This window comes from Sebastes fasciatus, chromosome 21 (genome assembly GCF_043250625.1).
Source record: "Sebastes fasciatus isolate fSebFas1 chromosome 21, fSebFas1.pri, whole genome shotgun sequence".
Lineage (NCBI taxonomy): Eukaryota > Metazoa > Chordata > Actinopteri > Perciformes > Sebastidae > Sebastes > Sebastes fasciatus.
Genome location: NC_133815.1, coordinates 25,429,000 through 25,445,786, shown reverse-complemented (window position 1 = coordinate 25,445,786; position 16,787 = coordinate 25,429,000). Strand labels below are relative to the sequence as shown.

The following is a 16,787-nucleotide window of genomic DNA, read 5'->3' as shown; positions in this document are numbered from 1 at the left end:
TATTTGAAGCAAAAATCAAATAAATATTCTGCATCAGAAACATCTTTGCAGGTTCATATTTTGTTCAAGTCTATCTGAATACAATACTCACATGTTCATATGTACATTCAAAGAGTTATTGATGTCTGTCATCATTCCTTCTGTCTGTGAAGCAATCCCCGTATAACCTGAGTGTTACAAGATGAGGACTAAATCCACAGTTTTGTTCTGTGTAAAACGACCTGTAAAGTTGATCTTAAAGTAATCGGAGGCTTCAGCAGTCTGAGTTAGATGTATTAGGGCTGGGTGACTTGGAATAAATCAAATATCACAATACTTTTGACAAAATATCTCGATGTCGATATTGCAACGATATTATAGGGTTGACCATTGGTGCTTTTTGATAAATAATCATCAGTAATGTGGATCTCATGACCGTGAAGTATAAATCACAAATAATAGAACAGCAAGAACAGTCTGGTAAGTTCAGAAAATGACATCACTTTACTGTAATACAGCCTTTAAATCCAGGAAGAGACACTTATTCAATATCATGATATTACTAGGGCTGTCAATCGATTAAAATATTTAATTACGATTAATCGTATGATTAATCGCAAATCAATCACACATTTTTAATTTGTTCAAAATGTACCTTAAAGGGAGATCTGTCAAGTATTTAATACTCTTATCAACATGGGAGTGGACGAATATGCTGCTTTATGCAAATGTATTTATATATGTATTATTGTAAATCAATTAACACAATGACATATATTGTCCAGAAACCCTTTATACTGCATTTAGCATAAATAATATGCTCAGATCATAACATGGCAAACTGCAGCCCAACAGGCAACAACAGCTGTCAGTGTGCTGACTTGACTATGACTTGCCCCCAAACTGCATGTGATTATCATAAAGTGGGCATGTTTGTAAAGGGGAGACTCATGGGTACCCATAGAACCCGTTTACATTCACATATCTGGAGGTCAGAGTTAAAGGGACCCCTTTGGAAATGAACATGACAATTTTTAAATCACCAAAATTTAGCGCAAGATTGGAGCATTATTTAACTTCCTTCATGACAGGCTAGTATGACATGGTTGGTACCGATGGATTCATCAGGTTTTATAGTTTCCTATGATACCATCTTCATCATCATCTTCACTCTAGCTTTAAAACTGAGCCGCTACAACCTCCGGATGATCGATTGTGTTAATGCGCTAAAGAAAATATTGGCGTTAAAAAGATTTTCGCATTAACGCATTAACTTTGACAGCCCTAGATATTACGATATCCACATAATATGGATATATTGCCCAGCCTTAGTATGTATCCAGTCATGTTGTGTTTCACAGGTTCCTTATTGAGCTGCAGAAGGATTAGTAACTCAAAGAGGGAATTCGGTACTAAACAGTCTGTAACTTTAATCTATCGGACTCAGACTGCTGAATCTTCATATTAGTTTCAGTTGAACTTCTGAAGTCATTTCTTACAGTGTAGTTGTGTTATGAAAGGGCCACTTCACAGGAGGAATGATTACTGCCACCAATAACTCTTTTAATGTACATATGACATGTGGCTGTTGTTTATAGACACACTTGAACAAATGTGGACCTTTCCTGCAAATGACATAAACCTACTAAGCTACCAGATACAGTGAGAAGAAGGCCATGTAATAAATTAAGTAATGAAGTCCAACAAGTCTGATTTAATATTGATCCTCTAATTCCAGACTTGACAGATCAGCAGCATGTTATTGGTGTGTGTTGACATGAATAGGTGTATGAATGTTGTGGTGACATTTTGGATGATGTCTGTAGAAGGCTGACATTATGATGATCCACAATAACACAATGACAAAGTCACTCTACTCATTTTAGGGAAAAGATCATTGATTAGGACATAGTAATGTTGAGCTGCACATTTAAAACCTGAACACATCTGATTGGATTATAAAGTTATTTTCATCTTCATTAATTCTTTATTCAGATTGAGTGATTGCAAGTTGTCAGAGATCAGCTGTGATTCTCTGGCCTCAGCTTTGAAGTCCAACCCCTACCATCTGAGAGAGCTGGATCTGAGTAAAAACGACCTGCCGGGGTCAGGAGTGAAGCTGTGTGGTTTTCTGAAGAGTGAACACTGTAGACTGGAGACTCTGAGGTCAGTTCACAGACTCTGTTACTGTTATAGATCTTATGTTTAATTAACAATTGAACCTATTTATGTACAAACATAACTTGCATCCATAAAGTTGTTAATGTCCTTTTCTTCATATTTCATGTTTCTTTAACTAAATTTAGTCTGCAGTCACAAAAGATTTGTGTTTCTTAAAGGAACTGTAGAAAATGTCCACTATTCCATTTGTTAAAGCAAATGAATGTTTATCATTGTTGGTAAATGGTCACATCTGGATACAGAAGATCCTCTGAACTAATATTCAGGGTTCCTACGCAGTATGGAATTTGATTTTCTTAATTTCCAGGTCTGGATGAGTATGGAAAAAAGAATGGAAAGCATTTCTGTTTCCAGACTGTTGCTCCTATTCTGCTTTCTAAGATTCAGAATTTCTAAAAATCAAGAGATCACACAAGCAGAGTGTTTTTCACAGTGTTTGGAGCAGCCAAAATGTTTATTTCATGTCATGGTTTATTTGATACAATGTACATTGACAACTTAAAAACAGCTATCTGATGCAAGTATCATAGTGCTTATAGTGGATGCTAATTTGCAACACCTCTCCCTAGAAGGGCTTTTTGTGAAAATAAGAGATTAAAACAGCTGAGTACAGGAAAAATAAATAAATACAAAGCACACATTTAAAAACTAGACATGAGTACAGGTTTGTTGCTGAATTAAACAGGATTTGGTTGCTCTCTTAAAAGTGGGAAAGTTTGCAGCAAATTTCAAGAGATCAGGTAGCGAGTTCCAAGACTTTGTCCTTTCACAGAAAAAGCTGTCTGAGCAAAAGATGTTTTGCAGAATGGAACTTTACAATTACCATTTGAAGCTGCTCTGGTGGATCTGCTACAGCTCTGTAGTCTCATGGTGTATATACAGAGAGGCAGAGGAGCAAGTCCGTTCAAACATTTAAACACAAGCTTTACATAATGAAAACCAATAAAGTTTGCAAAACTTAACATCTTGTATTTACTCAAAACGCAGCAATGATGATACCTTATTTGCTTTTTGTCCAAGATTTCCAAGGCCCTGTTGTAAAGACACTATGGATTTTACTACAGACTGGTTGGCCTAGGACCAGGCAGCCAAACCACAGGACAGATGTGAGAAAATCATTGAATTTAGAAACGGCAAGGCACAGTCAAATGTCAAGCAATTTCTTATCCTAAAACAGCTAAGGTTAGCCTTTATCATTTTACAAATCTGTTTAGCATGACTTTTAAAGTTTAACTGAGAATCTAAAATTATCCCTAAATACATCACCTCTGTTACTTGTTCAATGTGCTCACCTTTAATTCTCACATGCAAGGATTCTGTTGCAGGTAGCTTGTTTTCTGAGACATATACCAGGGCATATATCTGGAAGGTCATTAATATCCAAACTGAAAAGGATGGAGCCCAAGACTTCGGGGATTCCGGTTTAAATTTTGTAAAAGACAGACTTGATGTTATTAATCACAACACACTGTTCACGATCCTTTAAATATGAGTCAAACCATGACAGTGACTGTTTTGAGAAATTGAACATTAAGAGTTTTGACATTAAAATGTTGTGACTTACGGTGTCAAATGGCAGCGATAATACAGGAGACAAGACAGACCAGGCGGGAGCAATAAACAAACTGACAAAGACAAAGAGGAACACACAGGCTTAAATACAAGAGGGTGATTAGACACAGGTGGAACAAATCAGGGCGGGGCAGACAATCAAAAAAGGCGGGAAAACAAACAAAGGTAGGCAATAAAACCGGACAAGACACAGGAGGGGTGAATTTCAAAATAAAACAGGAAACACTGGAATGAATGAATATAAAGGAACCCATATTCAAAAACAAACCAAAATCACATTAACAGAACTAATAAACCCAAAAGAGGAACATAAGACAGTCTTAACTTTATAACAAAAATAAAAAGACCAATGACCTCTGGAACAGCCAGACCATGACATCTAGGTTATATATGTCCTTAGAGAAAGTGGTGTTTAGATCGTTAATAGCTTTTAAGACAACTGATTGGTCAACTTCCCTGATCTCAAATGAGTTGACATCATCTTCATCAGAAGCTATACCATTACTATTAGTATTGATATGAGGGAAGTTTGTGGCAAGGTTTTTTACAGACTGAATGAAGAATTTGTTCAATGTTTTAGCAACTTGTACAGGATCAGAGATAATGTCTTCCCTGATTTTGAGTTCATATTTGGGAGTGACATTGACCTTCGGGTTTATCCAACTATTTAGTTGTTTCCAGATTGTTTTACCATTGCCTTTAGCCTCTGATAGGACTTGAATGTAATAATTTGCTTTTGAAATACGCAGTTCCTTAACTACCTGATTTCTCAGCCCTCCAAATAGTTGCAAGTCAATGTCCTTTAGAGTTTTGAGGAAGGTCTTTAGGGCATAATCTCTTCGCTTCGTTAACTGCCACACAGTATCACTTAGCCATGGGAGCTGTATTTTTCTCTGTGTTTTTTTGCGTTGTTTAATATAATTGTCAACAATACGACCAATGCTGAACATCAGTTTATTACAGCATTTATTTACTTGTTTATGTTGTAGAACCTGGTCCCAGCTAACTCTCATTAATTCATTTTCAAACTCAGCAAGATTCTTACACGGAATCTCAAGTTTTACTGCTTTATGAATGTTGTTAAAATACCCAGCGAGACGTTTCTTTGTAAGTTTTCTTGCAATTAGTATCATGTTATGATCAGACAAACCACTAACTAGATTATATGTTTTTGTGACTCGATCACGTTTGTTGGCAAATATTAAATCTATTTGTGTTTGAGTATTTCTGGTTAGGCGAGTAGGCCCACCAATCATCTGATGGAAGTAAAATTTTGATGTCAGTTCTTTAAGTTTTTTTCTACAGTGTTTGTCCGACCAATTTATATTAAACTCTCCAAGGACAAGTTCGTCACAATTGCGTTTAAAGCTTTTAAACAATTCTTCCATATTCTCATAGAGCCTTATAGCACAACCTGATGGGGGGTTATACACTACCAGAATATTAAATTCCATACGTGGGGACAGTGAAACATTTATACACAAACATTCAATTGTTATATTGTCACATAGTGACACCTGTTTAGACTTGAATGAGTCTTTGGTATATATCAACACGCTCCCTCCTCTACCTACAGCTCTATCATTTCTAAAACACTTATATCCAGGAACATCAATCATACTGGTTCAAATGTTATCATGCAACCATGTTTCACTAAGGCCCTGTTCACACCTGGTATTAACATGCGTCTCCACATGCGTCTTCAGTGGCCACTTGTAATCTGATCTCACTTCACCGCTCCATATGCAAATAAACACGTAGTAAACACACGGCTAATACAGCAGCCGTTGTGACATATTATTACATGAATGTCAGTAGTAATATCCTACATATTCGTTAATTCAGGTACACTGTATTAACATCAAAATAAAAGATTATTGTACCTGCAGCCCCAGGGGACCTCCGCGTCGCCGGTGCCGGTACCGCTGCTTTTGCCAGACAACAGCGGAGCACAGCGCTCCAGAGAGCTGGGGAGGACAGAGAACAGGCGGGCGGGCGTCAGCTCTGCACAAAGCAGTGGAACAAAAACACCGACACATCTCCGACAGTACGATAATAATGCACTTTGCGTGCCTAGTCTACATACAGTAGAGCACAGAGGCCGTTTCCATGCTGACAAGCGCCCGTGTCTGCCTGTTTATTCACCTGAGGGGCGCGGTGATCCTACGGATCCCAGCTGGACATCAGATGAGTAGGCGGTCCTTAATGTGGCCAGGACACATTCTGTACACACTGCTAAAAGAATGTGGTCATATGTGGCCCAGACCACCTCTGAATGTGGTCTGAAAGATCCGATCTCAATGCGTCCTCAATGCGCCTTGAGTGTGGTCACACTCAGAGCTGTCCACTTGTGATCGGATCACTGAGGACGCATGTTAATACCAGGTGTGAACAGGGCCTAAGAAACAGAAAGTTGAGGTTGGAGCCGGTTAGCAGAGTTCTGATCTTGTCACATTTGGGAACGAGACTGCTGATGTTTAAATGCTCCCCGAAAATGCCTTTAGGTTTTACAGTTGAATCCCAAACTACTTTGGCGTGGTTAACAGTTTGAAAAAATAGGTTCCGTCTCTGTTTAATCAGTGCATGTGCTTGAAGTGTTCTTATGTTAGCGGAGGCTTTCTTTGATAGCTTACAGCAGGCGCTGTCAGTTGCGTTTTGGCAGGCTGCCTTGGCGTCAACCGCTTTCACTTCAAACACTGGTTTGCAGCACGGTTTGCAGTCACACATCAGTCCGGCCTCCACTACCGCCTCCACACTGAAAGGCGGTGTGGTCGAATCAACAAGCTGGGTCCGGTCGTCTCGGGGATGAACCGTCAGGTCGGCAGCAGGCGATCCAGCCCTCGCACCGGCCACCTGGACCATGCCGATGCCCAATTCCGTCGGCTCTGCAAGCCCCGGTCCTGCCCGTTGATGTCAAGGGTGGTCCGTCACTTCATCAGCAAGTGTACCTGTCAGGCTGCCGGTCTTCAGGACCCTACTGCCATTTAACGTAGTCAGATAGGCAAACTCCGGCCCGGTCCGTTCATCTCGAAGACGGCTTGTCAGCTCAGCAGCGGGCGCCTCTGTCAGCTTACCGGCACCAGCTAGCTCTGATAGCCCTGGCCCGTAGTCGAAGAGCTTTCCTGTGCAAATACCATTTTGGCTGTGCAAAAGGCCAGTGGCGTGTGGACCTGGGTTAAGCTATATGTCACCCGCTAGCAGGATTAGAAGAGAAAAATATATTGTCACCTGTAAATTGTCCATTTTGTGCAGTTGGAGTTTTTTGTTTTGGTGCGCAAAATAGTACGCACATATCTAAATTTCAGAATTGAACAGTAGATGGTAAAATGGCCATATCCAAAGTAATTCAGATTAAGTTGTCCGGGATAAGACGATACGTTTGTTTATTCCGCTGAATCATCGCTGGAGTGACCCTGGGTGCCAGAGATCAAGGCATGATTGGTTCAGTGCAAAACAGGTGAGCAGCAGGTAAAAGCGCTGGTGTTGATTGTTTGATGCGTGCTGCCGTTCTTGGCATCGTTTCCGGCCATCATGCACATTGATTATTTGCTTTTTAGCACCTAAAAGCCTTTGCTGGTTTGTCGTTAAAAAGTTGGCTAAGAGATTTATAGCTGAGAGTGGGAAATTGACAAATTTGGTAAGCGACACAGCGAGCACGGAGCCCAACTGACCGTGTAGGTGTGCCATCTACTGTACCAACTACTTTACTACTGTGTGAGAGAGCGCGGGCCAGAGCGAGCTTGATGTCGTCGAAAGCAACGCAAGAAGTAGGCTCTGACTGAACGCACACTCCTACAGAGCTCCCTCTACGCCTGTACTTCACAGTCAGGGCTGGCGCCTCCATAGAGGCCAACTAGGCAACTGCCTAGGGCGGCACTTTCTCAGCCAAATCTGGGCCAACTATTCATCATGAGCAACATAACAATAATAATATAATAATAAAAAGTAAACCGTAACTGCAGGCAGACGGCACAGAGCAGAACGCTGCCTGTCAGACTGGGACAATCTAATACTTCACATATTGAGGGGGGGGTACGATCGTCCCCTCCTAATTTGGACTGATCCTCGTTCTGGCTTAAATCTGATTGGCTCAGTTATTTATATCATGAACGTGATGAACTGTGACCAGTGCTCCAGCTGGCCGGTCTTGTTTTGATTCAGTGGTGACATGCTGATACAAAGTGAGGAGGTGTTGTCCACGATGAAGAGTGTTGAAGGTCTTCATCATCATCATCATCAAATTATCTTTATACCACAAAGACTCTTTTAGTGGTAAAATTACTGCCCAAAACGAAGCACTGTAGTCTTGTCACAGTATCCTCCCAAATGTGGTCTTAAAAGTCTGCAGAGCAGTCTGTAAAAGTCTGGAATTTTTAAATGTAAAATGTGTAGGAACCCTGAATATTTGTTCTAAATTGATCAAGTTTACTTCATGAAGTAGAACTATTTTTCTGGTTTCTGTTTGTTTCAACATGTTCCACAAATAATATGTGATCATTGATACTGATCCTTCAGCACACACACATAGATGAACACAGAGATCAACACAGAGATCAGCAGCATGTTATTGATGTGTGTTGACATGAATAGGTGTATGAATGTTGTGGTGACATTTGGATGATGTCTGTAGAAGGCTGACATCATGATGATCCACAATAACACAATGACAAAGTCACTCTACTCATTTTAGGGAAAAGATCATTGATTAGGACATAGTAATGTTAAGCTACAGATTTAAAACCTGAACACATCTCATTGGATTATAAATTGATTTTTATCTTCATCATTCATTCTTTATTCAGATTGAGGAACTGCTGGTTGTCAAAGAAAAGCTGTGCTTCTCTGGTCTCAGCTCTGAAGTCCAACCCCTCCCTTCTGAGGGAGCTGGATCTGAGTGGAAACGACAAGCTGCAGGATTCAGGAGTGAAGCTCCTATGTGGTTTTCTGAAGAGTTCAAAATTTACACTTAAGACTCTGAGGTCAGTTCACTGACTCTGTTACTTTTATAGATCTTATATGTTTAATTAACAATTGAACCTAATTTATGTACAAACATAACTTACATCCATAAAGTTGTTAATGTCCTTTTCTTCATATTTTCATGTTTTTTTTAACTAAATTTAGTCTGCAGTCACATAAGACTTCTGTTTCTTAAAGAAAGTGTAGAAAATGTCCACTGTTAGTTGTTAAAGTAAATGAATGTTTTTCATTGTTGGTAAATTGTCACATCTGGATACAGAAGATCCTCTGAACTAATATTGGTTTTAAATTGATCAAGTTTAGTTAAAGAAGTAGAAATATTTCTGTGGTTTCTGATTGTTTCAACATGTTCCACAAATAATGTCTGATCATTGATATTGATCCTTCAGCACACACACATTGATGAACACAGAGATCAGCAGCATGTTATTGATGTGTGTTGACATGAATAGGTGTATGAATGTTGTGTTGACATCTGGATGATGTCTGTAGAAGGTTGACATTATGATGATCCAAAATAACACAATGTCAAAGTCACTCTATTCATTTTAGGGAAAAGCTCATTGATTAGGACATAGTAATGTTGAGCTACACATTTAAAACCTGAACACATCTGATTGGATTATTAAGTGATTTTCATCTTCATCATTTATTCTTTATTCAGATTGAGTGACTGCAAGTTGTCAGAGATCAGCTGTGCTTCTCTGGCCTCAGCTTCGAAGTCCAACCCCTCCCAACTGAGAGAGCTGGAGCTGAGTGGAAAGGATAAGCTGAAGGATTCAGGAGTGGAGCTAATGTGTGGTTTTCTGGAGAGTCCACACTGTAGACTGGAGACTCTGAGGTCAGTTCACTAACTCTCTGTTACTTTTATAGATCTTATATGTTTTATTAACAATTGAACCTAATTTATGTACAAACATAACTTACATCCATAAAGTTGTTAATGTCCTTTTCTTCATATTTTCATGTTTCTTGAACTAAATTCAGTCTGCAGTCACAAAAGACTTGTGTTTCTTAAATGAACTGTAGAAAATGTCCACTGTTAGTTGTTAAAGCAAATTAATGTTTATCATTGTTGGTAAATGGTCACATCTGGATACAGAAGATCCTCTGAACTAATATTGGTTCTAAATTGATCAAGTGTAGTTAAAGAAGTAGAACTATTTTTCTGGTTTCTGATTGTTTCAACATGTTCCACAAATAATGTCCGATCATTGATATTGATCCCTCAGCACACACACATGAACAACGCGCTGAGCGTAAACGCCTCTGTGTATGCTCGTAGCGTGCAAACAAAGCTTAAGAGTTGCTAGTGCAGCAACAAGGATGAGAACCCTCACAGCCAAATTACCAGAGGTACTTATACTGGGATTCAAGGTATTTCTACTGGGAATCGAGCGTTTCTGCACTGTTGGGTGAGAATGCAGAGGAAGCTTCACCTAGCACAAGAAATCAGTCATTTTTCCCACTGAGTGCAGTTTCTCCTCTTTTTTATCTGTAAATGTGTAATTGTTATTGTCACACAGTACATTGTACACAGCACAGCACACAGTGAAATTACCTTCGCTATTTACCCCATCCTAGTATTAGGGGCAGTGGGCAGCTGCTATACAGTGCCTGGGGAGCAGTTTGGGGTTCTGGGGCACCCCGATAGGAACCGGCTACTCTCCGGCTCCCAAGCCGTTTTTGCAGACATGTGACTTTACAGTAGATTGAAAAGTGTAGTTAGTTGTGTTTTCTTTGTTTTGGATCTAGACTAATGTTCAAATTTTTTATTGGCACAAAAAGTATAGTACAGCAGTACAACTATAAAGGAATCAGTGTTTTACATATGTGAAACAGTGTTATCCTAGACCCATATTTCCTAACCACCAATGTTCCTCTTTGTAGTGATGGAGATAGTGTGGTACACACGGAAGATTTGGCAATGTACACATGGAATTACATTAAATACTCCCAGAGAAGGGAATACAAAGAATAAATAAATAAATAAATGGATAAAAGAAATAACAATAATAATAGTAATAGTAAATAAATAGAAAATAAATATACAGTATATACCTACACCTATATATATACACATATACTGTACATATGTATACATACACATAAAATAATAATAAAACCATAATACATAGACTGAAATATGTATTAAAGGAAAGAAAAGAAAAGAAAAAAAGGGGGTAGTTGCTGACACTCAGGCCGCCATGTAGGACTATTGAAATCTGTAGACTGGCACAAGGATCTTATACGGGGGGCTGTGTGGCAGACAGGCAGCAAAACCCACAGGTAGGTACTACACGCATCTTTACTCTGACACCCTACTATGGGGATGCCGATCAACATAATTAAGCAATGGTCTCCAATGAGAGTAAAATCTATTGGAGGAACCTCACAATGTGAATTTAATTTTCTCCAGTTTTAGGAGAGACAGAACATTGAGTAGCCAAGATTTAAATCAAGGTGGTAGGTTGGATTTCCAAAGTAGTAAAATTTTCCTACAAGCAATTAAGGAGGTGAACGCAATTATGTTAGTTTGGATAGTAGTTGTAGTGATTCTGTCTGGAGGTCTACCAAAAATAGCTACATAAGGGGATGGGGGGATTTTAATCCCTACGATTTCTGAGACCGCATCAAAAAACAATTGCCAGAATTGAGCCAATTTAGGGCACGACCAGAACATATGAGTCAGATCACAGGGGGCTTGTGAGCACCTATCACATCTATCATCTAATCTGTCTGGGTAAAACTTGGAAAGTTTAGCCTTACTATAATGGAGTCTATGTAGTACCTTAAACTGTATAAGGCTAAGCCTAGCACAGCTGGAGGATGAGTTGACAGCTCTGAGGAATTATCTAAAAAGGTAATTTGCACTTCCTTCTCCCAATCGGTTCTGATCCTGTTAATGATAGACTCATCTGCTTGTGATAAGAGGTCATAGAAGTAGGAGATGTGGCCCTTGGGTAAGGTTCTGGCTTTAAGCACTAAGTCTACGCCTGTGGGGGGTGGGATCTGGGGGAACTTGGGGGAGTGAATTCTAGCAAATTTACGTAGCTGAAAATATCTGAAAAGATCTGAGCTACCTAAACTGAAAGCAACACGCAGTTGATCGAAGCTGGTAAACAGGTTGTCAAAATACAAGTTTTCCAGGCGGTGGATGCCTTTCCTCTCCAGTGAGGTAAATCTAGCATCAATTCCAGCTGGCAAAAACAGATGATTATTGCAAATAGGGGTCGCCTGAGGAAGAGTAAGCAATCTAAAGTGCCGCCTAATCTGTGCCCAAATTTTGTGCCGATAACGATGGGGTCAGACGTGTATTGCGAAGTGGAGAGGGGCAGGGTGCTGCATGCCAAGGCTTGAAGTGAGGAGGAAGTGCAAGAGTCAGCCTCAATCTGATACCAACTGCCATGAGATAGAATGAACCAAAGCATGATCTTGTGCGAGTTAGTGGCCAAGTAATAACCAAGGAGGTTAGGTAAACCGAGCCCGCCCAGCGACCTGCTCCTTTGTAGCAGGATTCTACCAATTCTCGCATGCCTACCGGCCCAGATGAATGAAGATAGAATACAGTCAACAGAGTTAAAGAACGATCTAGGTAGACAGACAGGAAGACACTGAAATATATACAAATACCTTGGTAAGATGTTCATATTGATAGTCTGTACCCTTCCCGCTAAAGTCAAATTTGACTTACAGAGGTGGAGCCGTCTACTGCTTTGGTAGACAGCTCCACCTCTGTAAATCAAATTTGACTGTCGCTGTGAGTGCTGTAAAGTTTTGTTCCTGTAGCGAGCGGATAGATCCAGTGATAGCGATGCCTAGATATTTAAATCCTGTCTTAGATAGTTTAAAAGGTATTGAAGGCGATGGTAAATAAGCAGCCAATTGTTTAATAGGAAAACATTTGTTTTTTTATGTTTAATATGTAACCCGAAGGCACGCCAAAAGATTCAAGGAGTGGAAGGATATGAGGAATACTAGACAAGGGGTCGCGCACATACAGAAGCAGGTCGTCGGCATATAGTGAGACTTTATGTTCTGTACCCTATCTCTGGATGCCTTTAAACTCACTTTTTGCCTTTAAAGCAATCGAGAATGGTTCAATATTGATTGCGAACAGGAGCGGCAACAATAGGCACCCCTGGCGCGTACCACGGAATGGGGGTAAGGGTTCGGAATGTTGGTTGTTTGTACATACCGATGCGTTAGGGGTAGAGTAAGGTAATTGGATCAATGCCACAAGGCCTTCACTGAAGCTGAACTGCCGCAGTGTAGAAAACAAATAGTTCCACTCCACCCTGCCGAAGGCTTTCTCAGCAACGAGAGATATGATCACCTCTGGTTCAGTAGGGGAAGGTGGAGTGTGAATGACGCTGAGAAGCCTTCGTACATTTGTGAAAGAGTGCCTTCCTCTTATGAATCCCGTCTGGTCCTCTGATATGATTGAGGGCACGACAGGATGAACATTATGTCCGCATTCAAACTTTTGATATGTGTAAAAATCTTTGCGTGTTTCACGGATGCGTTCAACCCGCCAATACTTAATGAAATAATCCTCACTGCCTGTCCACCACCATCTCCTACACCAGCCACGTTAGCCATGACACAACGGATGTTTTCAGGGATGCCAGGTCGGTCCTAGAGTGCCAGCAACAAAAAATAAAAAAGGGCAACATACAAAAAAACATATACATATATATATATATATATATATATATATATGTATATATATATACATATATATATATAAACTGGAAAAACAAAGTTCGGAAACTTGTGTTTGGTCAATTATTTCTCTGTTGTTACAAGGCTAATTGGCATTGTATTTTACATCGTTGGAAAGCCTGTTTATTTACCTTCGCAATGATGTCCAACTTGTAAGGATCATGCATTTGTGGGATGAGCAGCACAGCTGATTATGTGGGTAACGCCCAAGAAAAATTTGCCAAAATGCTCCATCAATGGTAAACAGTGTATTCTCCTGTTAGTATTGACTCTTGTTGTGAGTTGTTTGGTGGATTGGATGATTGAACTCTCTATCAGTAACAAGGAACAAACAAGACATATTGGCTATTTTACACTTTATTCATTTAATACACCGTCATGAGCCTCAGTAGCGGTGGAAGATCCATACGCAGCCACAACTGCCTGGCACCTCCTCCTCATGCTGGTCACCAACCTGGTCACACGTTGCTGTGGGATGGCGTTCCATTCCTCAACCAGGATCGTTGCAGGTCAGCCAGCGTGGTTGTGTTGGTCACTCTAACACGTAAAGCATGCCCAAGCTGATCCCACAAGTGTTGAATTGGGTTGAGGTGTGGACTCTTGGCAGGCCGTTCCATTCTCTCTACTCCCACATTGTGGAGGTAGTCTGTGATAACCCTGGCTCTGTGGGGGCGAGCGTTGTCATCTTGGAGGATGAAGTTAGGTCCCAGATTGTGGAGATATGGGATCGCCACTGGCTGCAGAATCTCATCCCGATATCTCACTGCACTGAGATGGCCTTCAATGATGACAAGCCTTGTTTTGCCAGTGAGGGAGATGCCACCCCACACCATGACACTGCCCCCACCAAAAGCTGTTACTCCATCGGTGCAGCAATCAGCATAGCGTTCTCCACGTCGTCTCCATACTTTGACTCTGCCATCCAACTTTGGCAGACAGAACCTGGTCTCATCACTGAACATGACATTCCCACACATGTTCAGGTTCCATTGTCTGTGTTGTCAACACCAGCGCAAATGGGCCTGACGGTGAAGGGCAGTCATTGCAGGCTTCCTGGTAGCCTTATGAGAATACACTGTTTACCATTGGCAGAGCATTTTGGCAAATTTTTCTTGGGCGCTCCCCACATAATCAGCTGTGCTGCTCATCCCACAAATGCATGATCCTTACAAGTTGGACATCATTGCGAAGGTAAATAAACAGGCTTTCCAACGATGTAGAATACAATGCCAATTAGCATTGTAACAACAGAGAAATAATCGACCAAACACAAGTTTCCAAACTTTGTTTTTCCAGTATATATATATCCATTGGAGCAGTAGCTCTAATAGAAAAACAAGGTTCTCATATGAAAAACTTGTGTCCTGTCGTGTCGGCCCTAGCCGAGTAGAACACCCAGACATATGTACTCGCAATACGGTGGTTCATTGAGCTCTTGTTGGATCCATGAGTACTTCAGAGAGCACGAAAACAAGGCAGTGCACAAACAGCTACCCCAGCACAGCGGCTATGCTAGCCGACCACCGGCTCCTGTCGGTAATTAGCCGTGAAGGCCGCAGCCTCCCCAGCCGAAGGGAACCTCTTCTTGGCTTCGCTTTCCAGCATGATCTGCAGGCGAGCTGGAAACAGAAGTGCCGGTCTGAGGCATAAGTTGTACAACTTAGCCATGACATCTCGGTACTTTGAACGCTGCTCCAGAACCTCCAGGGTGTAGTCTTTGAAAATCTGAACGGGTGTCCCACGGTACTGCAGGTGGCCCCGCCTCTTACGTGCTTCGCGGACAATTAGTTTGGTAACGGTGAAGCCGAATAATTACAGGCCTCGACCCCGTCTGAGGCTTGGCTACAAGTGACCTGTGCGCACGCTCCAACTCGGGAGGAGATTGAAGAACCTGGTTGCCAAGCAATTCAACTAGGAGTTCTGAGAAGAAGTTCGTAGGTCGGGGCCCCTCGATAGACTCCGGGAGACCAACAATGCGGACTATTTCTACGGCTCCGACCGTCCAGGTCTGTGGTCTTAGCAATTAGCTTGTTGTTGCTATCGGCTAGGTTCGTGCATCGCTCCTCCAGCGCTTGGATTCGCTGATCTTGAAGATCAGCAGTCGACTCCACAGAGTCAATACTTTGACCGTGCTCGATTACCGCAGCCTGGGTGTTGTTCAGCTTCACCTCGAGGGCCGCGAAGACTGTTTTAAAATCAGCGGAGATGCTAGCTCTGTGCTCCTCTAGCAGGCCAGCAATGTCCGCCAAGCATGAACTAACGCTACCACACATATTCGGAGCTTCGACATCGCCCTTCCTAGACTTTGCTGATTTTGACATTATGCCAGTACTGCAGGAGCTTAATATAGCAGATACTGATAAAAAATATGCTATTTAAATCTCAGGGGTTATAGAAAAGTACTGTTTTAAAGTACTGTTTTTTGACTAATTACTAGTTATTGCCTTTAATGTAAGTACAGATCATGATTGTCAGCAGTCAGTTGTAGTCTTCGTGGTGCAGATATGATGATAAGCATTTAATTCTGATAGATTGATGCTAATTCAAAGAACTGACAATTATTCTAAACTTGTTCTATAACTTTTGGGACTGTGTTGATCTCTACAGGACCGACATAGATGAGTCCATCAGAGCTGACGGACACGGTCACGAATGTGAGTATTGAAACAATTTCCCCCATTCATCAAACTATTGTACATTCACATCTGAGCTTAAAATGAGCATGTCCTCATTGTACAACAAAACTGTTACTCAATTCCATTTTTGTTCCAGCCGTTAAGATCACGTCTATTTGAAAAATATTCATCAATATTTGATACCTTTTTACTGATATTGGTATCGACTAGGGTGGAGTCAGGTAAAATGGGACACTTTTTAGTAAATGATTCATAAGACCATCAAATAAGCTATGCATGAGATCTAATGATATTTTTATAAATTGGCATTTGTCTCGCAAATATTTATTTGTTAAAAAAATGTGAAAAATTTAAATTGTTTTGGAATTATGAGGGTTTCAACATCAGCGTTTCAGTATCAGCAAATTCCTTCTTGAGCTACAACACAATGTTCAGGTAAAATGGGCTAGCAGTTCATGTAAAATGAGCCAGCTGTTCATGTAAAATGAGCCAGCTGTTCATGTAAAATGAGCCAGCTGTTCATGTAAAATGGGCCAGCTGTTCATGTAAAATGGGCCAGCTGTTCATGTAAAATGGGCCAGCTGTTCATGTAAAATGGGCCCAAATTAGCTGACATGGTTAAGCTAAAATGGGCCGGTACCTGAAACTACTTTTTTTTCCCACAAAAATCTTCTTCTTTTTTTTATTTCAACTTTTTATTTGAAAGAACCTGTC

The 16,787-nt window shown here is 40.8% G+C and overlaps 1 protein-coding gene across 1 annotated transcript in view; it reads left to right on the top strand.

Annotated features, from left to right (window-relative positions):
* The window catches only part of LOC141759718 (uncharacterized), a 111,621-nt gene that overhangs the window by 50,511 nt on the left and 44,323 nt on the right, over positions 1-16,787 (top strand). Inside the window, exons 13-15 of the mRNA XM_074622021.1 lie at positions 1,975-2,145; positions 8,535-8,711; positions 9,377-9,553. Of these exons, the coding sequence (XP_074478122.1) occupies positions 1,975-2,145; positions 8,535-8,711; positions 9,377-9,553 (525 nt within the window). The remainder of the gene's footprint in view (positions 1-1,974; positions 2,146-8,534; positions 8,712-9,376; positions 9,554-16,787) is intronic.